This window comes from Rhipicephalus sanguineus, chromosome 3 (genome assembly GCF_013339695.2).
Source record: "Rhipicephalus sanguineus isolate Rsan-2018 chromosome 3, BIME_Rsan_1.4, whole genome shotgun sequence".
In the NCBI taxonomy this organism is placed as follows: Eukaryota; Metazoa; Arthropoda; class Arachnida; order Ixodida; family Ixodidae; genus Rhipicephalus; species Rhipicephalus sanguineus.
This window is the reverse complement of record NC_051178.1, coordinates 143,964,274-143,987,488: the sequence shown is the minus strand read 5'-3', so window position 1 is coordinate 143,987,488 and position 23,215 is coordinate 143,964,274. Positions and strand designations below refer to the sequence as shown.

General features: G+C 45.4%; 1 protein-coding gene across 2 annotated transcripts in view; it reads right to left on the bottom strand.

The window, feature by feature from the left end:
• Positions 1-842: 842 nt before the first annotated feature.
• LOC119387343 (insulin-like growth factor 1 receptor) overlaps positions 843-23,215 on the bottom strand; it is a gene marked incomplete at its 5' end in the record, with an annotated part of 40,646 nt that continues 18,273 nt past the window's right edge. Inside the window, 9 exon segments of one of the 2 annotated variants that reach the window (XM_037654699.2) lie at positions 843-3,592; positions 5,230-5,364; positions 6,646-6,950; positions 7,991-8,123; positions 8,972-9,036; positions 12,955-13,097; positions 13,686-13,750; positions 16,105-16,204; positions 17,263-17,431. In XM_037654699.2, the coding sequence (XP_037510627.1) occupies positions 2,959-3,592; positions 5,230-5,364; positions 6,646-6,950; positions 7,991-8,123; positions 8,972-9,036; positions 12,955-13,097; positions 13,686-13,750; positions 16,105-16,204; positions 17,263-17,431 (1,749 nt within the window). 2 annotated transcript variants of the gene reach the window in all.

The window sequence follows — 23,215 nt, the reverse complement described above, 5'->3', positions numbered from 1 at the left end:
AAAATTCACAATACTAAATATAAACACAAATAATATGACAAAGGCAGCAACAGAAAAAAAATGCTACAAGGAAATAAAGGGCTGGGGGGTGGGGAGGAGAACATACAAAGGCATCTAATTAAAAAAAAAAGTGATCAAAGCAACTGAAACAACAAAACCATGGTAAAGCAACATGAACAAACAAAAAAGTGAAGGTAATAAAAACACCCGTATGGAAAGCAATGTCGTTCTGCCACTGCCAACTGACTGCACACATCTGGATCACGAGTTTGCAACAGCACGCGATGGCCTCGGCACACAGCGCTAGGCATGTCACAAGTGTGCTGCAGGTCATATAGTGCAGCCCGGGAGACGCAACGGTTGTCTTAACAATCGTACTGGGACACAACCACTAGTTACGTACACAGTGACAGCAGTGTTCCTGTCCTTTGGTCATCACATGTGTCATGACAAAAGTTGATGAGGAAGTTAATTCCAATGCAAATTGTGCTGGGTGAAGGAAGAGTATCCTTAAAGGGAGGAGGAAACGTTCTGCCACAAACATAAGGCAGCAGTTGCACTGAAAGCTGATAAGCAAAATGTGGTGCCCGGATAGAAAAAAAAAAAAATGAAGAAAATAAAAATGGCTCGTACTAATCATTCGGTCGTTGAACAGGCCAGAAATGAATGGAGACTTGCCAAAAGCAAATGAAACGAGCAAACTGCAAGAAAAGACAGCATAATCGTGAGGGGTGCAATCTTGCCACAGGGAGGCTGGAGACAATCCGCAGGTGACAGAAAAAGTTCAACGGGCCCACCCTTCCTTCATTCTGAACTGTAATGAAGTAGGAACGAAACTGGTGGCCAAGCTCAGTGAAGCTATTTTACATAGTTACGTACAAACGGAGAATGAAGCAAAAGATGTGACTAGATGTGGTGATGACCGTCATGGCATAAAATACTTAAAAACGTGAAGCTGCTGGCACGATGAAGGGCCAACCAGTTGCATGTAGGCAAAAAAAAAATGTGAAAGAAAGATGATTTGAGTAAAAAAAAAAAAAGATAAGATTTCTTTTGCCACACGAAGATGCATTACCCGCTTATATACCTTGTGCTGTTGCCCTAACCCCTTCCTCTTCGAACAAAAAGGTTTGACATTGAAGCAGAGGAGTGTAAAACATACAAGGCTAGTGTATATCAGTGAAATGGGAAAATTCCCAAAGCAGGTAGTGTGCGGAAGTGCTACATAACATGAATGCAGTGACCCTAAATACATTTGTTCAGTGAGAATACAATGTAATGAAATTAGTTTATGAGAATAACTGAAGGAAAACATGCATGTAGTTGAAGCCTCAAACTCTCTCAATGCCTCAAATGGTATTGTGTTTACATGTCAAACAGTCATGCCAACACAATGCTTGCCAAGATTGACACTTTAGGCTAAATGGACATGTCACGAAAAGTAAAGTGGCCAGTTTTGTCATACTGAAAGTGTGTTGTCAAAAGCCCTGGGCTGAAACCACCACCTTCAAAAGTAAAACAGTTCCACGACAAAGAGTATGCCTAATGACCCCAAATGCCAAAGATACTGCAATCGATCTTTTTAGAAAGATGACTGCTTCGGTGCTCTTGCAAAAAATAGCACAAACTGTGCGGCCCGCGTGCAGCAACGTTGTGGCCACTTTTGATAGACAAGATCCACAGCATTTTGATCATGAAATTTCTTGCACTTATGAAGGGCAAGCTTCCTCAATACAAGCTCCTTTTCCTTGCCACCCCAATAGCGATGGTAATAGTCAGTGCAACTGCAGCCTCATCTGCTGGCATAAGGAACTACATGATGGGCATTTCTCTCGACCACCCTAGAAACCATGTAAGGAGTTAAGCATTTCAGAAATGTTGTGTTGCGTGGTCTCAAAGCAGCCGAATGTGCCCAGTCACAAAAAGGTCCTCAGATAGTTCCTGCTATGATAAAAGGGTACAATGCAGTAATTGAACGGTCTGTTACTGCAACGCGTGCTGTTACAAATCAACGACCAGAATGGCTAGGCAGCGAATTGCTAATGTTACTGCCGCTACAGCATGAATGTCAGGCTGTATGATGGACTGCAACTGGACACATGTCTCCACGATACATGGCAGGCATTTGTGTCTTGTGTTCAATTGAGACATGCTTAAACACATCCAGAACACACAGTGGACCAATGACCGCAGCAACGACGGCCCCCTTCGTCTAAATTGTGAGTGGAGCTCAGCGCACCTCTGTGCTGATGACAAAGCGAATGAGGTGTGAGCATCTGCAGCAGTGATTCGTAGCCAAAGTGACACTTTCAGGTGCTGGAATAAGCACTACAGACTTGCTCAGAAGGAGCACACAGCTGTTACAGTGACATTCTGTAAGAAATCTCATACAGCTACACTTTCGTCACAACAGTTGGAACAACTAATGAGGCCTTCAACGGCAGCCGCCCTGCCCTACAGCATGACACACTTGTGGCAGCCCCTATTGGTTGTTTCAACGGTGACCCAGACTCTCCTCGGTGGCACGCAAGAACTGCCACAGACTTTATATTCACATGCTCTGCCAACACCTAAGGAACGCGAGAACACAGCATCTCCGCAGTGTGTTCTTTAGCAGCGTTAAGTAAGTGTGCTACTATAAGGACCTTGCGGCAGCAGGCGCGTCACATCAGGACCAACACAAACACATGGTGCACTCTGTCGGGCCTTCTTTTTTCGCCAGTGCAATGGCCCCTGTCGTGTGGAGTGGCTGATGAGAGTGAAGCAGCCCAGGTGGTGCCTGAGAGAAGCCCGCCATCCCGCATGGCGAGCGAACAGGAACATTGGTGATGGCAGAAGGCGAGGGATGGCGCAATGCACCTGCCTGTGGGAGGAACCCCTTCCCCCCCTTGACCACCTGGCATGCCCGCCGTGTCGCAGAAAACCCTTAGACCCTCTGAGCTCTCAGGTGGCCCAGTGCTAGCACGCAGTAGTCCGGCTTCCAAGCTGCGGAAAGCACATGCGTCCATTCACAATGCTCCCGTTGGACAGGTTGCTCACCTTACTCCCCTTGCTCCCGTCAGAGGGAGGGAGCTCGTCACCTGGCCGCTGCTGCTGCTCCTGCTCGCGCAGAGGAGAATTTTGTCCACCATGCGACGGTGGCACATACACTGACACGGGCGGGTCACCGGCAGCCAAGTCCAACGCTAGATCGGCCGCGTCCATGTCGGGGTCGTCGTCGTCTTCTATCTCGTCGGAGAAACATCGCTGCAGGTGGTCTTCATCCATGTCGTTGAGTGACGACACGTCTGGCATGAAGCCACGAGGCCGCTGCTCTGAAGCAGTGGTTGGAGCATTGCAGAGAGGAGTCTCTGCCGTCAGGTTCTCCTCCTCTTCTTCCTCGTCGAAGTCAGCAGCAGCAGCAGCGGCGCCAGCAGCATTCTTGTCTGTGGGCATTGAGGAGCGCCTCTCCTTGTTCTTGAGGTAGCAGGTGTGGTAGAAGGAGACCTCCTTGAAGTGAGGTCCCACGTCGTTCAAGAGCATCTCGATGACTTGCACAAAATTTGGTCTTGACCGTGGGATGCGCTCCCAGCACAGCTTCATGATCTGGTACCTGTGAGGCCACGAGAGTGCATCTTTCGCACATGTGTCTAATCACTGTATATGAAAAAATAAGTAGACTCCCGATAATTCAAACTTTGATAATGCATTTGTCTAACTATAGCAAATTTCAAGTTTTTTTGGTGGCTTGCTATGTTTTCAGTGTATTTTAAAGCTGCCAAATCCAAACTGTTCGAATGCACAAATTCGGTTAATTCGTACTTTTTGCTTGTTTGTGCCTGAAAATACCTGCTGCCCTTGTTGCTTCTAGCTCATTATTTACGTTTTTATATCAGTAACAGTTGCAGATAAAACTGATTGCCTGCCTACAAAGTGGCCAAACCAGCCAAACCGTGCGCACCAACAATAGCATGCTGACTGAGGAAGAGAAAAGAAAAAAAAGAAAACGAGACAGTTGGCCTTTGTCTATTGTGTGCCGAACGCTTACGTCACTGTCACTGCAGTACACCAGTGTCATGCGGAAAAGCATACTAAGAGTGGGAAGGGGCTGCCAGTTGTGGCGGGGCACAGCTCACTTCGTCCCTTAATTACACACGCATGTACACGCTATATAATAACGAGTACCAGTATGATCGCTCACATCTAAAAACTTTACTGACAATCATCTCCAGAGCTGTCTATGATGCTGCTGCAGCACTAAGAAACAACGAACATTACTACACAAGTTGGTATGTTGCCCTGTGTCATATTTATGAGAACTTCTGATAGTTCAAACTAAATCCTGGGGTCCCCTCGAGTTTGAATTATCGTGAGCCGACTGTAAAAAAAATGAAGCGAGAGATTCTCGCAAAGCGTAGAACCTGCATTTGGTGCCACCCACCAGCAGCAACATGCTCTTGACTGTTCTTCGCACATACACGTGTTAAAATACACAAGCATGGTCCGAATACATTGTAATAAGTAAGTCACAAAACCTAGAAGGTATTGCAGGAACTTTCCCATCCATACAGATTGTGTGTCTGCTTTTTCAACCTTTTTTTTCTTTCCCTAGCACCTCCATGCACTATGGTCTGTGGAAAATAGTGCAACATTCAAGGTAAATGGAAATGTATATTATTCAAAAAGTTGCTTTCTAAAACAGCTTTCGAAGCACTGTTACTGAGTCAAACATTAACAACCTAAAGATACAAACATATGCCTAAAGAAAGAGTGCATGGGCTGATACTATGTACGCGCAAAGAATGAACTGAGCCCGGCGTTAGTGCCATTTGGATTTTGTCAGAAAGAACATTGGAGTTTTGTTTCTGATTTCTTTTTTCAGAATACATTAAACACGTCTCAAGGAATAAAGTACTTCCATGCTTTCTTAACACGTAAAATTTTGCCCAACATTTCCATTCATTTTCACAGCATTGCCATGATTCAAATGAGTGTGATATCAGTTTTACTTACAAATATCTACGCTTTCAGTGTAAAAGAGCAAAAAGAGCAAGAATATTTTGGAAAAGCATCTTGTAAGCATACACTGCAAACCATGCTCGCTGTTTTGTGAGAGAGCAGACACAAGTGAATGAAGTTTGAGCAAGGTATGCCAGATTATGCCTAGGTGATCTGTTTTAAGTTGTGTATGAGTCAGCAAACAACAACAATGACAAAAAATAAACAAAGATGACGAAAAAGCCCACTTACAGTTTTTCAGGGCAGTTTTCCGGCTTCTCCATGATACCACCACTGATGACATACTTTAGAACCTGCTCATTTGACAAACCTTGGTAAGGCTGGGAGGCCAGCGTCGCCATCTCCCACAACACTACTCCGTATGACCTGCAAGCACCACAAAATTCCAGTGATGTCAAAGATGGTCTTTGAGGGCAAGATACCCGAAGCCTCCCAAGCACGAAATCTTTGCTTAAAAAGAATGTTTGCCATTTCTTTTGGATTGAGTATTTAACAAGATATATATATGATCTACAGAAGGGGCAAATGGATACGATGGCTAAAAGTAACATTATACAGAAAAAGACAGGGTTCTCACAAAAAGCGACAAATTCAAGATACCTAAGGAGATTTGGCAGAAAGATAAGGGCTAAATAAGCTGAACGGGCACACCTGTACTAAGACACACGCTGCTCCTAAAATAATTATCACAGGTAAAATTAATAATATGACTGTACTCTTGGCATTTCGCACAAACAGTGTTCAGCTTAAGTGCAGCAGCAAGTACGAGTGCTAGCATCTTGTAACAAAGGCAGGCACGTGGACACTGCGAATGTGATGGTTATCACATTGTTGTTAAAGGGACACTAAAGTGAAACAACGAAGCGGTTTAGATTGCTAAACTGTATTCCATGTAGTCAAATGTCGCTAATTTCACCATCATATGTTTTATTGATAGAGGAGAATGTCAAGGTCAAAGTTTCATTTTTATATTTCATGCCGAAATCTCCGTGCGTGTGTCATGGATTCCAATGTTTTCTTTTTCTGTATTTTGGCCACACTGGCTCAACGACGTTTCCTGAAAGTTGGCATGTTGAGTCTCTGGCTTCTTCGAACAATGTACTTAATCTTTACCAATTAGGAACCACTTAGGCATTGGCAGACGGCGTCAAAATCTATGACGTCACGGTGACTGGTGCAGCAACTTCAAGGTGGCGTCACCACTTGCATTTTCTTGTGCGTTTTCTCACTTGCTAAGCGTCTTCTTGAAAAACGCAAAAACGCAATAAAGCAAGTGTTGAAAGAATGCCTAGAACGGTCGATTTATAGCGAATTTTTTTCGTACCTGGTTTTCCAACATTTCGTGACGTTCAAATGGCGCTCACGTGCCCAAAAATTTTTTGCCGCTGAAAATTATTTTGGGAAAATACTGTATTAGTAATGTCTATATGTGTGTAATTTTCTGAGATTTTTTTAAAGAAACCGATTTTTGTAGAGCACCCCGACCGGGAAAGTTGGCGTGGAATGACCTAGCATGTAAGCAAAAGAGCCCAAATTAAGCCGATGTAACTAGAACAGGAGATGGTACACATGAAAGCACTTGTACTAACTAGGTCAGCGTAAATTGGCGCATTTCCATTTTGCGAGAACAGTATACAAACCACTAACCAGACATCCGAATGGCTGGTGAAGATTCCGTCCTTGAGTGATTCAGGGGCCATCCAGCGTACGGGGAGCAGGCCCTTGCCCCCCTTTCTGTAGTAGTCTGTTTCGTAGATGTCTCGCGTCATGCCAAAGTCACCAATCTTGACTGTCAGGTCTTCCGCCACCATGCAGTTGCGAGCGGCCAGATCCCGGTGCACAAACTTGTTCGCTGTCAGGTACGCCATTCCGTCGGCTATCTCTGCTGCCATCTGGAGGATCTGCTTGAGCGTGGGAGGAGTGCCTCGCGGTTGAGTGGCCTCGTCGTTAGGCTGTCAGGTGAAACAACAAAAGGGTGCAAATAGGTGACTACTTAAAGCCCAACATGTGACTTGCATCTTCCTCATCTGTACATATCTTCATCATGTATACATCTTTCCCATCTGCACAGACCATCAGTACACACTGTGTCTTTCTTTGTTGTCAGAGCTTGAGCTTTGAGAGAAAAAATGTGGTTCCTCATGGCACTTGTAAATCTGGCTTGTATTGGTTACTGCCTGTACGGCAACCAAACAATAATGCGACACTAGAGTGGAAGATACGAGGTATGTTCCCTGCACTTGAGGCTGTGCTCATGGCTGCATTCAAGAGTGCGCCAAAAAAAAAAAATATATCCCACCTCTGAAAATAGGGCTTAATTCAATGACTCATGCATTTCAATAGTCAAGATTGGCTCACAGTAACAGAAGCTTCCAATACAGCGCAGCATTTATGCAAAGAGCTGAAAGAATATAAAGATAGGCTAGATGGAGACTCATGCCTTCAAAAGGCAAAACAGGCCACTTTCACAATTTTATGGTATATACCAAAAAAAAAAAAGAAAAGAGGATGTAAAAGTTAGACGAGGTGGGAATGACATTTTGAACGTCACATGTGCACTTGCTATGTCATGTGACCTACCAAGGATACTTTACGGCTTACCGTTAAATGCTGTTTGCTGCTTACGACAGTGACAAAGAAGTTAACAAGACAAAGCTGCTGCATTTTATTGCACAAAGACACAAATCCATGTAAGTGAACTAAACTACGCCTTATGCAAAAAAAGAGTGATTTGCATGTCCTAAGGACATGTTCGAAACAGCATCTGCATCATGCTTCTGACAGATGTGTAACATGTGTAAATAAATGTTCCTTCAAATATTTTTGAAAGTATGAACGACCTAAGCCCACTGTTGGCATGTCTTGCACACACTTGGGACCTACTCAACCTAACATTGAAAGCACTTGAATGTCGGCATGAGCAGTTTGCTACAGCTAATGTCAAAGCAGGGTTCGTTGCAAGTGATCAACCGCAGGCACAGACAGCACTCACATCATTGTCTGGCCTGTGTGAGCGTAGGTAAGTCTTCAGGTCACCGTGTGACATGAGTTCCATTAGGACGAACACAGGCTGGTCCTTGGACACCACACCTAGCAGTTTGACCACATGCTGACAGCTGAAGGCCCTGCAAACAGGCACAGACAAGAATTTGTACACATCGAAGGCATTGCCACATCTACAGAGACAGTAAAAGAAAAATGCAGGTGAGTAAACTACTCGAGAAGCGTACGTTGGGGGGCTAGTTGGTAAGACATAATTGAAAAAATTTCTAACTGCGCTAAGGACGAGACACCAGAAACGAAGTGGACAGGACGATCGCAGTTGCTGCGATCATCCTGTCCACTTCGTTTCTGGTGTCTCGTCCTTAGCGCAGTTAGAAATTTTTTCAATTACGAGTAAACTACTGTCTACCATAATGTTTAAGAAATGGAAACTTAACATAGATACAGCACCCATGGATTGAAATGCAACAATTTAGGGCTAAGTAATGCGCACACTCTCGTTTACACCATCTTCAATTCATGTCACATCTGTACAATTTCAACTAGAACACTTACATCGGATCCAACATTACCTTCAGAGGCCAGATTCGTAACGACATGACACAGTTATCTCGAACAACTGTGCGCACCAGTCATTATACATGTTTTGATGTCATGTTTCAATCCGTGACCACTGTACACACTGCATGCACTGTCGGTAAATGTTTCTGCGCTTTGCTTTGACAAAAAGTTGCTGTTCCATCGATAATGTGAGACAGTGACATGATATGCAGCAAGCGAAGATGCTACATAAATCACATTGTGGCCATGATTTCTACACATTAGCCATGTATAGAGGACACCCATGCTGCATGCTTTAGGCCACTTGATTAGGGCGTTAGAAAATGCACGTCGTGAGCAGTCATGCCTGAGCATGTTGAGGTAAGAGTAGCGGCAGGAACAGAGTAGCGACAAGAACAGCTGTACTTACTTCATGACAGATGCCTCTTGGAGGAATTCTATTCGTTCACGCATTGAGGCACTTTCATTGACCGTCTGGAAATGAGGAAATGGAGTGCCATGAGTACAATTACATGTGCTGTTTTGCAAGTGCATATATCACTTTAACTTTCTGAAACAAAGAAAATGTTGGGCCAGGAGCCATGGATCTCCCGATAGATCACTAAAATCTACAACTTGTTACAACAGAACCGTGTACAACGAACCTCCGGATAAAGTGGACCTATTTTGAACCTTAGATTGGTCTACCTATTTTATTAATGACACAAACATCACTTTTCATGAACTTTGCTACTATGGCTACAGTGGAAAAATTGAGCAATATATTTTTCTTAAGTTAGGGGCATAAAATATACTTTTGCCACGCCAACATAGGCTGACAACAGATTTGACCAAGCTGATATCTGTAAGTGGTTGTCTCTCAGCAATCGCAATTTGAGCCAGTTGTGATAAGGACTACCTCATTGTGCGCGCACAAGTGCAGGTGTGGGCGGCACTACACATTATGCAACTTTTTTCAGCTGAAAGGATGTAAGAATGGGCTTGTTGGTGGTGATACCGTATTTACTCGAATCTAACGCGCACCTTTTTTCCGGAAAAACGAGTCCAAAAATCGCATGCGCGTTAGAATCGAGTACCGAAAAAAAAAAAAAAATCGGTTATCGTATTGCCATCGACATTTCAAAATGGCCGCCTCCTACGATTTCTGCCATTTTTTCAGTTCGTACGTGTGCACTGTGCTGAGGAGATTGTCATCCCGTTCTGCGTTCGCATCGACGGCATGGAAGTGCCGACTCCAAGTACTCGACGAGTGTACCACGATGCCGCATTTAAAAGAATAGCTATTACATGTGCAGAGAGACGGACGGAAATCGGGCCGCATCGCGGTCGTTCAGATATAGTTTGAAGTTCCCGAAACATGCGTGCGAGACTGGCGCAAACAGAAGCAGATTTTTTACAGCAAAGCTTCACGAAAAGGTTTCAGTGGACCAAAGCAGGGCCGGTTTCCCGAAATCGAGGAGCGTTGACAGCGACAAGGAGTTGTCTGACAGCGACGAGGACTGATCCATTACGCGACTCGTATCGCCGCCGTAGTGGTGACAGTTTTAGCGGCAAGGCCCGCTTTTTGACTGTGCTTTACTTTTTTGAAACTATAGTTCTTTAAAACCCAAATACTTGTTCTTCCGAATGTGCGAAGTTTGACTCCTACGGACTTTTTTGTTCTTTTCTCTCACAAAAATGGGTGCGCGTTACAATCGATGTATCACTTTTTTTTTTTTTGGTCACGGAAAACGGGTGCGCGTTACAATCGAGGGCGCGGTAGAATCGAGTAAATACGGTAAATGGTGAAACTTGTGGCGCCCAAAAAAGACACGGAAAAAGAAAGTGACGACAGGACGATGCGCTTCCAACAGAACGGAAAGGAATACATTGGAAAACTGGCAGGAGCCTAAATAACAGACTTCGTGAGAATTTTTACAGTTCTCGGAATATAGCAGCCGGTAACCTTAGTCAGCATTGCAGGGCCTGTGGTTGTGAACCTTCACTTGATAATTGCATCGTCATCGGCACTAGCAACAATAAGACAACCCGCAAGATTATTGAGGCAGTGTAAATCGCGAAAGCGGGAGCTTCTTGTATCAGCACAGCATCTACTGACCTAACGGAAAAAGAGTTTGCATTCTTAAACAAAACACAGTGGCGTGGCTCCGCACGTGTCAATGTATAGTTTTCAAGTGCTTTAATCAGTCTGCTCCCACCCTCAAGTTATTGTTGCATTTGATTTTGCTTTGTCGGCCCAGCCAGGACTCTCAGCGCCTGCGCGTACTGGTCAACGTATATGTTCCGCCTCTGTTTAAAGGGGTCATGAAGCACCCCTTGGGCTGATTGAAAAAACACATCCTGTGGAAAGCTGACACGGCTATGAACTGCTCTGCCAAATATTACAGTCGTGCGCGCCGCGTAATGGCCACAAGCGGAGCGCGAAGTTGCCGTTTCCCCAGGCACCCTCTTTTCAAACAGAGGCCGGTTCTCACTCTCGTCGGTGGGCGGGGCGTCTGTCCGCTGTACGTCGCAAGAGACATAGCATGCTTATTGGCCGATAGCCGACGTAAATCGAGAGCGGCGTTCGGATCAGATGCGCTTCTTGCCGCGGGGTGTCGCCACTTGCCGGCGCCGCACTCCTCAGTACACGGTAGCCGCACTCGAGCAAGCGAATCACAGCGGGAGAGCGATCGCGTTTCATGACACGCGCTGGCGTAACTTCTTTCCCCCATGCCATCCCTCCCTGTCTAGCTTCCAGTGCGCTCGCCGGCACGAGAAAAGAGAGAAAGCGCTGGGAGCGTGCGCCAAACCCCCGTAACTCCGCTGATTCTTGACGGATTCGAGAAATTTTTGCGGCAATCGATTCGAGAGGCAGTACACTCCGATACTGAGGCCATTAGATCATTACTTGGAAAAGTGGTTCATGACCCCTTTAATAAACATTCTGTTGGAAGTAAGTGCATTGTCCCGTCGTCACTTTCTTTGTCTGTGTCTTTTTTGTGCGCCACAAGTTTCACCGTTTTTCAGCTGAACTTGTTGAAAGTGAACACACACACATGCACTTCTTGAATGCTTCCTTTTTTTGTTAATCTCGCAATCTTTGATTGCAGTCTGGCGGTGGTCAAAACTTGCACCGTGAATTTGACAATCTTTTCTAGTTTTTCACAGTACACATACTCAGCAGCTAAAAAAATCCACCTTTTCAACCTTAACTGCAGCAGCAATATTGGGTGTTACAGGCTTCAGATAAAGTAGGCCCTTTTGGTCGATCATCATGGTCCGTTTTAACGAGAGTAGACTGTACTGAGAAACATATTCTTGATGGATCACTTTTCGGAGATGTTGATTGGCTAAACCAGAGGACAGAATGCATGTAACACCAGTAAGTCACTATACGTTATGTCACGCACCAATGGAGGTGCCATCAAAACAGACCAACCGAGAACACGACCCGAGGTTATAAACGTACGAGGTTGAGCAGCAGACAGCAGCTCAACCACAAAAGGCCAGGTAATATCGAGCCCTCCATATGGCAACGTGTCTGCTTAACACAATCTAAAAATATTTAATAGCTGAGTGTGCGGAATATCAGCAAAACCAATCTGAGCTGGAATGTATAACATAATGGTAGCATCATTAAGGAACTGTAAATTAGTACTGCATGTGACATGTAACCGCAAAAATTGATAATCTTCAAAGCATGATCTTGCAAGTGTGTAGATGTAACACGTTTTCACAAAATGAGATGCCGTGTCACAGTGGCAGTGTGCAGATGCATAATAAAGTGAAGTTCTCATCTACTACTGGAGGAAATGCGAGAGTGTTAAAATTAGTATTCTTAGTCTAAAAGCATTTTTTCTTCAGACCATGTCAGCATGCAGGTTAAAGTTAAGCTGACAATCTAGTTTGACGCCAAGGAACGTAACTTTAAAAGGGCAGGTGAAAGAATGTGCGTTTATAAAATGATCGGTGGTGCAGGCACGGTGACATGTTTATGTGTATGAAAAAGTATAAACTGACTTTTCGAAGCGTTGATGTGAAACTTCACTACTTGAGCACCGTGCAGGTAAATTGCTTGGATCAGAACTCAGCCGATTTATTACTCTAGATTTATACATTTACTCTTAGTAAAAACAGTGGTGTTTCAAGAGTATAAGTGAAGCACCATATTTTCTCAAATCCAATGTGCACTCGAAATGAAGGTCATCACGTTTATTAGTACTAGTACTTTGTGAGAGGGCACATGTTATCCCTAGGTTTGTAGGTGCTGAAAACGAGTGAGTCTCCTGTGTCTGGCTCGTACACTCTGAATACACACTAATAACTTTGTTAAGTTGTTCGAATGCCAAGACAGGACTTGTCGAAGAAAGAATTGGGTTCCAAATTACGTACTGAAGAATAAACGCTTACCTTTATGGCACACCTCGTCTCTGGTTTGTCTGGCTTCAAGTTGTAGATGAGTCCTTCGTAGACCATGCCAAAGGAACCCTGGCCCAGTGCCTTCACCACTTGAATGGACTCGCGGGGCACTTCCCATTCATCGGGTTCATACACTGCAATGAAGAAGATGGGTATAAGGCTTGCTCTCATCAGGCTACACAACAAGGGGGAATCGACACAAACTAGGTGTTGCTGATGCTACTACGGAGCACGTTACGATAATTTGTTCTGGCACAAATGCACTTCTAATATCAAGAGGCAATTTACTTTTTGATCCACGACATACATCCACACTGCACCTGAGGAATTAATGATGCACAATTCACGGGCCAGTGACTGTGTCAACACGCACAATGTGGTCGTACCTCTATGCACCATTTCAAAAAGCATCTGTACTTCTTTAACAACAAAATAAATGCTAATGTGCACATTTATAGTTCAAATCTCGTTATTCGAGCCATACTGCTCGCACATGTGGCGTATTGACTTAATTTTGTATTTTCGAGCTTTGTATTTATTTTAATAGTAGATTTTCTGGCTGTTATCTGACAAAAAATAGATTAATATTAAAAACTGACAAAAAGATAGATTAATATCAAACTCCATTCTTTAGCACCCTGCTACAAGAGATGTCATTAGTGACAGTAACGGTGGCATGCATGCCAATGTGTTATATTTCGACAATTAGTTTTAGTACTCACCTGAACTGACATACTCTGGATTTGTTGAAGAGTAAAGAAGCCCATTGGGAACCTCTGGGTTTCGTCTGCAAGGTTTTTTTTTTAGTCATTCCACAGTGTTACTAAGACACAACAAAAGATGCACAACCAAACAACAACAACATGAACAGAGAGTTCGTAAGATCCACATATACAACAAATGAAAATACAGATGCAATCACCAGTGCATATACAGTAAACTTTCAGTAAATGGAAAGCTTTTAAATGGAACTGCTGCTTAAACGGAACATGTTTTCTTGGTCCCTTCAGGTTCTGTTTAATCAGAGTCCACTGTATACTACTGCAATCACTTCTGGAGCCCTGTACAGTCAAACCTTGTTTATACGTACCCGCTTTAAACATACTAACGGTTAAAACGTAGTTGCGACGAATCCCCGACCGAGTCCCATAGTGCCCGATGCATTTGCTGACCGCTTAAGCCGTAGTGGTTCGGCCTATGCCCACCGGTTAGTGCGTACCCTGTGTGCCACGATAACCTTTTGTTTCATAAAATTTTACTGTGCCGCTGAACTTCCCTATGCCACAACGGGCCGCCAAAGGTTTTCCGTTGTTTTGAGAAGTGTGGATACCAGTCGATCACCGATTCCGACTTCCGTGCGATTGTGGCGACGCCTTTGCAGGTAAGTATCGTGAAAGAATAAAGGCGAGGTGGCGGCCACCGACGAACATGCCAGCATGACTTGTCGCTGACAATGTTATCACAATACGTATCTCTATCTGCACGGGCACGCGTGCGGCGCAGCGCTACTTTTTCAGCATACTGCATGCTTTTAATAGGCGACAACCTGAACGAGCTGGGCCGCCGATCGCTGCCGCCTTGTTGTGCAGGGCCATCTTCAAGCGCGCACCGCTTTGTAGAAACGAAAGCTGATCGCTGTTGCGGAGTTAGCGTTGTGGGCCGCGGGCACTGAGACACCTCGCCGAATTCACGCTATCATGCTAAACACACGCGTACGGTGCAGCAAGCACAGCGCTGTTATAACCATACTGCACGCTTTTATTAGGCGACCACCCAACACACCTCCGTCCACTTCCAGGACCACTACAGCGTCGCGGAGTGTGCATCGCTTGCACGAAGCTCGTCATCGCTGCGTTAACCGAACAAGCTACTCGCCGCATCTGTGCACAATCTGGAGCGCAGCTGGCACAAAGAACATTACCACGACAAATGCGTGCGTGCGGCACAGTGAGCGGCCCGGCAGTGACGGCATGAGCCAAGTAGCCGACGCGCTGCACGCAACTAGCCAGGAGACGATCCTGACGATCCACGAGGCCGTACCGTGTTTCACTGGAACTGTGTCAGTTTTCATTTAGTTGCCGATCGCAGTACAGACGCATGCACATATATCGCGCAAAGCAGACACTCTCCGTTCTGTCGGTCACTGCGTATCCTGAACCCTGTAATAGTTTCAAAATGCTCTTTGGCGAGGCCACCGCGCGCTATCGGGCGATCGCGCGGTAGTGCCAGGATCTTTTCTCCACTTTGACAAAAAGATAAAAAAAGGCTCTGCGGTGGGTACTTTAGGCAATATTTGCTGTGGCACTCTGTTTATTTCTTTGCTGGTGGTGATGGTGGTTAATGCGTACTATCGTTTAGTGCGTTCCCGGCAGGTACGTGGTAACGAGGTTTCACTGTACAACAATGCAATATCCAATTACACTCTCCCAGTAAAAGTGTCGGACCTCAGTATATTTAATGTTTCAGTTCGTATAGCACTCGGAAGGGCGAGGACTCAGTGAAGAAGTTAAGAGGACATGCCCTTGTTCTGCATGTCAAGCACTTGAACTTCTGGGAAACTTGGTTATCAAGAACGTAAGGGCTAGGTTCGCTGGAGTGTGAAACGCTCGAAATACGAGTGGAACAGATTGTTAGTAAAGCTCAGCTAAGTCTGCCTTTTACATTATTGAGAGACTAATGTAAAACTAAAATGTTCTCAAAATGTCTCAATTCAAGCGAACTGCAGCCTGCACTATTCCCTCTTTTCAGCCTTGCGCAAATTCACTCACAGATTGAAAACTTTGTGCAGGTGGCCCCTGCAAAATGTTATACAGTCGAACCAGCATATATCAAATCTGAAAGGGATCACAGCAAGTTCTAGATATAGGTAATTCGTTGTATAAAATATTTTATATATCAAGATACAGTCAAGAGGATTTTACAACTGTTCAATATACACAATAACTCATTATGTGTTGGCTCGATATATGCGGGTTCAACTGTATGAACGATCTAAAAAAACCGTGCATCTGTGCTGTAGTGGCATTTTGTCGGCTGGAAATGTTACAAATTCTAGAGAACAAAATTGAGCTTTGTGAGTGTGGGAGAAAGAGGCGGGGAACAAGAACTGTGCTCAGGTGGGGATCAGTGCAAGATACTCACTTCTTCTTCTGGTAGATGAAGCACATGACTGCAGCAGCTGCGGCCACGATGGCCACGACCACGAGGCAGATGGCAATTATGGCTCCTTGGGAGATCACTTCTACCAGGAAGCACACGGGAGAGGGGTAAAAAAAAAGGTGGAGAGCAAAGAGGCGGGGGAAAGGACAAAGAAGAAGACAATGCTCACATTCAAGAATGGATAGAAAAATAAGATGCACAAAGAACAGTGTACTTTTGCAGGAACAATAAAGACAACCAAGTGACTTGCAAACTGGTCAGTATACGAATAGGTCTCATTCTTAGCCAAGTTTAGTTTTTAGCTTTTTACTACAGTCTACTATACGATGCAACATAAGCAGCAATGTAAAGACAGAAAGAATTGCATTTCTTCTCTGTTTCATGTTGCTCCCTTAGCGTCGAGCAGAATAATGTACGGCAGTGCACAGAAGAATGTTTGCACATAGGGACTGGGTCACGCTTGCGTTACGTTCTGGCCCATAGCAACATGAATAAAAGCTCTCTCATTCCAACCTTAATTATAAACTTTCAAATACATTGTTACAACTGTGAACATCTCATGATGAGACACTCTTAAATAGCCTTTATTAAAAGGCACACCAAATGAACAATGATGCCAGTCTGCTGGCAGACATTAGCACTAACATCATAGAAGAAGCAGGCCTACATGCGTACTTCAGACACACAGTCATTATTACCTCACCCACCTGTATACATCATCTTTGGCTTTCTGGTTGCTGGCACACAGGCATGTTAAGAATTTCTCTAGGCAAAGGCATGCTAAGAATTACTGTTAAGAATTTCTCTTTTACTACCATTCACTGCACAATTTTATACCAGGCAGTCATTTTGCAAGTATTTCTCTTTTCTGCCTTTTTCAATTTACCATCATGTCTACCAATGTCTCGTTCTACCTTCTCGGCTTTATGATACTGATTATTTCTCGTACTTTTCTTTTAAGCTTACATTATTTCATTTTCCTTTTAATTTATAAATCCACTATAATGATGCAGTTCCCATTTCTTGCCATTATGTTGTAACGCCAATTAATTGCCATATTTTAAAGTGTGATGATGAAGTTTGGTAGCCATCAGTAAAAAGCACCATAAAGTTTCATGAAAGTCAAAAGCTATAGCTCACCCGTGCGTTCAGCAATAACGAAGTAAACCGGACGGGTCCAGTTTCCAGGTCCAGCCAGCGATGAAGCCATCACACGGAAGGAGTAGTTACCCGGTGCAAGGCCATGAATAACACGCCCACCGTGTCTAAAAAATTCACTGTGGGAGACGCAGAACTGGAACGGCTTGAACTGAAAAAAAAGAGGACGAAAGAAACACCCACCCACTTCATCAACCTTGCATCCCGGAAATACGCCATGTAGAATACATTGCACCTTGATCTGCAAGAGGGCTACCACAAAGCTCATATCTTGAGCAATCTCTAGAATAGTGCTTCCCAAAATGTCCATACTTTATACAGAAAGTCTCCTTGTTTCGAATATAAGTATCCACTCAAAAGTAATATCAAACATGCCTCATTTGATAAGCTTCAAAGCAGGGTGGTCGATTGGAAAGGTTGGTGACTCATGATGTTAGGTTTACAGCACAGAGGAAAACAGGGTCTATGTCTTTGCTGTTGTCCCTGTTTTCATCTGTGCTGTACACCTAAGATCATTAAGCTTCAATGTCAAGTGAGGGTGCACATTCACGCAGAAGAGTGTGTCAAGATTTTAGGGTAATACACAGAAGTTATGCACTGGAAGCTTCCCTTTCCTGCTTCAACAAGCAATTTGTATACTTACTAGATGGCTAACATTTCTGTCTGAAAAATATAAATGAGGATGACGCAAGCATCAGAATCAATGACTAAATCAGGACAGCAGCCGGAATTGTCAACAGCATGACAAAATGGCATCACGTCTTTGTTTCTTGTTGTTCCTATTTTTTGCAATACTAGTAACTATACAGATGCCTGAAGTGCATCTGCACCACTGCTGTTAGCATAACAATGCCGTTGGCATTCTTAGCTGTCGTGCTACTCATGCATAGCCAGGGCTTGAAGGATTACAAGGTATCCAGAGATGCACAGCGATCTGCTAAAGTGATGTAACCAAGTACACGCACCATCATGACACGCTTCATTGGCTCTGTTGCATCCAGGGCAATGTCCACATTGACCCTTCATTGCACACACACACACACCCTTCATTGCACGCACACCCATTAGAATTCCTAATGAGCAGCTCTGTGCACACCACACTGTGGTGTTAGTGCTAGTTAATCAGTACAGACAGAAACGTCAAAGCAAATTAATCTAATCCTTTCTTTGGACAGTGACAAATGCCTATGGTATTCCTTCAGTCTCATCTGATCCACTGTTAATACCGCATACACTCGACTAGGGGCCGCACTCATGTAAGGGCTGCTGCCCCCAACTTGGCAGTCCAAATTTTGAAAAAAAAAAAAAAAAAAATCTCGCCAGCGAACAGCAGCGCCGTCGCATCTCACGTACAGCACATTTCGCAGGTGCCACCAGATGGCAAAAGCTGTCCTGCAGCTTTTTCACGCGGTGTTATTTGTGAGCTTCGGGTGTGCGGCACTATGTGGGAGATCCTGACGCTTTTCTCGCCGGCGCCATTAAATCCTTTGTGCCGTGGTTCATTTTGACAACTGCCTATAGTACAACCGCTTGCGATTATGCTATAGGCAGATATATGGCACAATTAAATAGGTTTTCCCATACGTGGATCGAAAATTGAACAAAAATTCGCACTTCCGTGGAAGGGCCACACCCCATCAATATCGCGGAAAAACAGTGCGGCACTTACACGAGTTTATACGGTATTCAATGCCTGCAATGCCTTCAGCACAACGCTGAACCTTGCTATTAATCAGTGTGTCAGAACGGAACGAAAACCAAAAACGAAAAAAAAAAAGAAAACCGATATTTTTGACCGAAACGAAAACATAACCGAAACGTTATCTACAGTAGAACCCCGCTGATACGTTTTTGAAGGGACCGTAAGAAATAAACGTAAGAGACGGGAAACGTAAGAGCCGAAAAACAGGAAAAACGACAAGATATTTAGTGGTAAAGAATTTTATTTCAATGCTTACGAGCAGCACGAAAATTGGCGCGCTCAGCCGCGATCTAGTCGATGGATAGAAACGCGGAGCTGGGGACGGCCTCATCCACAGAAATGTAATCAACGTATGTGATCTTTTTAACACCAACAGCTGTAAGCATGAAAGAACTAAGCACACGCAATCACGACCAGCGCGGCGAGTCCGACCGCGAACCGCGCGCACGACCATGCGAGCTCCAACCAGCTCGAACCGCTCGAACTCCTCCCGTCCTCCGACAAATAACGATGATGATGAGTCTACGCCAACGTGATGGCAGAAGTGAATGCCAATCTCGAAGGCCTTGCTTTCGCAAGCAATTATGTCATAGACACCATGTTTGTGCAATACAAATCTCAAAGGCTGTGCTTTTGTCAATGGTAAATGCCGATCTCGAAGGCCTTGCTTTCGCGAGCAATTACGTCATAGACGCCATCTTTGCAACGCGAATCTCGAAGGCCATGCTTTTTTTTGCATCAATTGAAAGATCCTGTTGCTTGCGCCTCTCATGCGGCTAATATTACGGTAAAACCAGGCCAAGCTGCGTGAAAATGCACCATGGCCGCTCTCTTCGGTAGTCACTCGGTCGGCTCCGAGCGCACTTCGCGACGTATCATACGGGAACGGTCCGACAGTTACGATGTAACAGCGGGGTTCCCAATACATTGTATCCTACGGGAGCTATGCCGGGACCGGCGGAAAACGACGTAACAGCCGGGAAAACGCACCAGTGAGGAACGTAACAGCGGGGTTCTACTGTATTATATTTCGTTCCGGAGTGAAACCGAAATTTTTTCAATCGTTTTTCGGTTCACGAAAAAACTTGGCAATCTGGAACAACTGATGCATGCAACGTGAGCAATTATGCATACTCAGGGTACAGTATTAGCGCGTACCTCAGGAAGGAATTCCAAAGCAAAGATATGTTGAAATTGTGCAAAAAAACGAAAACAGTGGCAACCAGAGATGTTTATATTAATGCACGTGTACTTTTGCGCGCCTGTCATGCAGGCCAACATGGAGAAATGTTGGCACTGAAGTTTGTTACAGCGAAAGCTGTTATAAGATTGTGGCATACTTTTCTTCTTCTTCTGGCACGACGCACTTGGGACATAAACTAGTAGTGGGTAGTCTGCTGTGGAAAAAGGAAGAAGTAGTGGAACAATGGCGGAGATACAATAATAAACCGCGCTGTGTTTTCGGAACCGCGTTTCAGAGTGCTATATTTAATGGTGACCCGGACTACGAACGCGACCTTCCATGGAGCAGCGTGAGCATCTCGACGGCCTCAGCCCTGGTACCGCTGCCACTGCACCTGGCCATGTACCCTCTTCCGGTGTTGTTGGAGGTACTACTACTATAACGCTACCACAGCTGTGGCTTGCCGATCCCTCCTTATGGTTCATTCAAGTCGAGAACAAGTTCCGCATTCATCGCATCACGTCAGAAGTTCGCAAGCATGAGATGCTCGTTGAAGCGTTGCCGCCACAGGCAATGGCCGAAGTACGCGACATTCTCGTGGGCCCGCCTGGTGACACTCCATATACGACAGTCAAACAGGCTCTTCTTCACCGACTCGTTCCGCCTAAGCATCGGCGCATTCAGCAACTTCTGTGCAACGAAGAGCTCGGGGACCGCCGTCCCACACAGTTTCTACGTCACCTGCAGCACCTGCTTGGGGACCAGCCGGACGGCTTGGAAACATCCATACTACGTGAGTTGTTTCTACAGCGTCTTCCACCTACCGTGCGAATGGCTCTTGTCCCAGCTCAGGATAAGACGCTGTCGGAGCGGGCAGAGATGGCCGATGACATGATGGACGTTGCTCCGGCAGTCATAAACGCTGCCCGCACCTCTCCGATTTCCGAAGGGCGACAATTTGCCATTCTTACCGACCACAAGCCACTTGTTTCGGCTTTACGTTCCTGCAGTGCCACGCACACTCCTAGAGAACTTCGGCACCTTGCTTTCATTGCCGAATTCACCACAGACATACGTTATGTAAAAGGCAGTTTTAACAGTGCAGCGGACGCTCTCAGTCGTATTACCATCAATGCCACGACAGGCACCACCGACCTTTCATTGTCTTCGCTCACGGAGGCACAGGCATTAGATGATGAGCTTCCACGACTCCGATACTCTACTTCCCTCCGACTGGAACAAGTCAACTTTCCCGACGACGACGTTACGCTCTGGTGCGATGTTTCACACAACTGCACTCGTATCTATGTTCCTTCACAGCTGCGTCGTGCTGTTTTTGACACCCTCCACTCCATCTGCCATCCAGGCGTAAGAGCTACGCAACACCTGGTCACTGAACGCTATGTCTGGCCGCGCATACGCGCTAACATTCGTGACTGGGTTCGCACTTGCACAGCGTGTCAGCGTATCAAGGTACAACGGCACACCAAGCCTCCATGGGGAAAATTCCCTCTCCCTGATGCACGTTTCGACACCATTCATTTGGACATTGTCGGGCCTTTACCTCCATGTCGGGGAAATACGTATTTGCTTACGTGTATTGACAGGTACACTAGGTGGCCTGAAGCAGCTCCAATGCCTGACATCACGGCAGAAACAGTTGCTCGTACCTTTCTTGCTACCTGGATTAGCCGTTTCGGTGTACCATCAACGGTGACTACCGATCGAGGCAGACAGTTTGAGTCAGCGCTTTTCACCTCTGTCACATCTCTACTGGGTTGTGCGCGTATTCGCACAACTGCGTATCATCCAGCATCAAATGGCTTAGTGGAGAGACTCCACCGTCATCTAAAAGCAGCACTCGCCTCGCAGCCTCACGCCGAAGATTGGGTATCACACCTCCCTATCGTGCTTCTCGGCCTGCGTTCAACACTTCGGCCAGAACTTGCCTGCTCTGTAGCCGAGATGGTTTATGGCTGCACACTCTGTTTTCCTGGTGACCTCGTCAGCCCCGTTACTACGCAGAGTGTTTCGGATCCATCTTCTTTCGTCCAGCGTCTGCGGGTCTTCATGCAAAACTTGCGCCCATCACCAACTTCAGCTCATACTAAGAACGACGTTTTTCTGCCGGCAAACCTACAGACATCTTCACACGTTTTTGTTCGTGTCGATGCGTCTCGCCGTGCTCTTCAGCCTCGCTATGACGGTCCTTTCCCAGTCATCAAGCGTTCTGAACATCATTTTACAATCCTGCGTAATGGGCATGAAGACACAGTCAGCATTGAAAGGATCAAGCCGGCACCCATTCTGACAAGCTCAGTCTGACCATTTTTTTCCTTCAAGTGCCCACGGCCACTTGTCTGCAGGGGGGGGCCTATCTGTGGCATACTTTTCTTCTTCTTCTGGCACGACGCACTTGGGACATAAACTAGTAGTGGGTAGTCTGCTGTGGAAAAAGGAAGAAGTAGTGGAACAATGGCGGAGATACAATAATAAACCGCGCTGTGTTTTCGGAACCGCGTTTCAGAGTGCTATAAGATCACAACATCTGATTTTGGCGCCATAGATGTCCGCCGCCGCTGGTGTACGTAACCGCTATCGCGTGAAATAAGAAAAAATGAAACGACGAACAAATTTCTAGGATCGGATGGGATTTTAACCCGCACCCGCTGCATGTCAGTCGAGTATTTATTCACCACAGTGCCAAGCTGGTGCTTTGTGAAGGAGTTTGTTTTTAACTCCTTCGCAAAAATACTCTATACAGGCTTCATGTTGGGCAAGGAATCGTGTTACAGCATAGACCGCTTATAACGTAAGTCGCCAGAGTCGCGAATATCCACACTATAAGCGGTACCGCACTATAACCAAAACAACATTTTTGAAAGGTTGCACGTGTGCAAAACATGACCAACAGGCAGGCGCGCGATTCCGACTATCGAGGCATGCGACTGGGACGTAAGTCTGCATCTGCTTACATTTGAAAATGTTGAACGGTTAGCGTCTGCGGAGCTGCGGCGCCGACATAACGAACACGGAAAAAATGCGCCGTC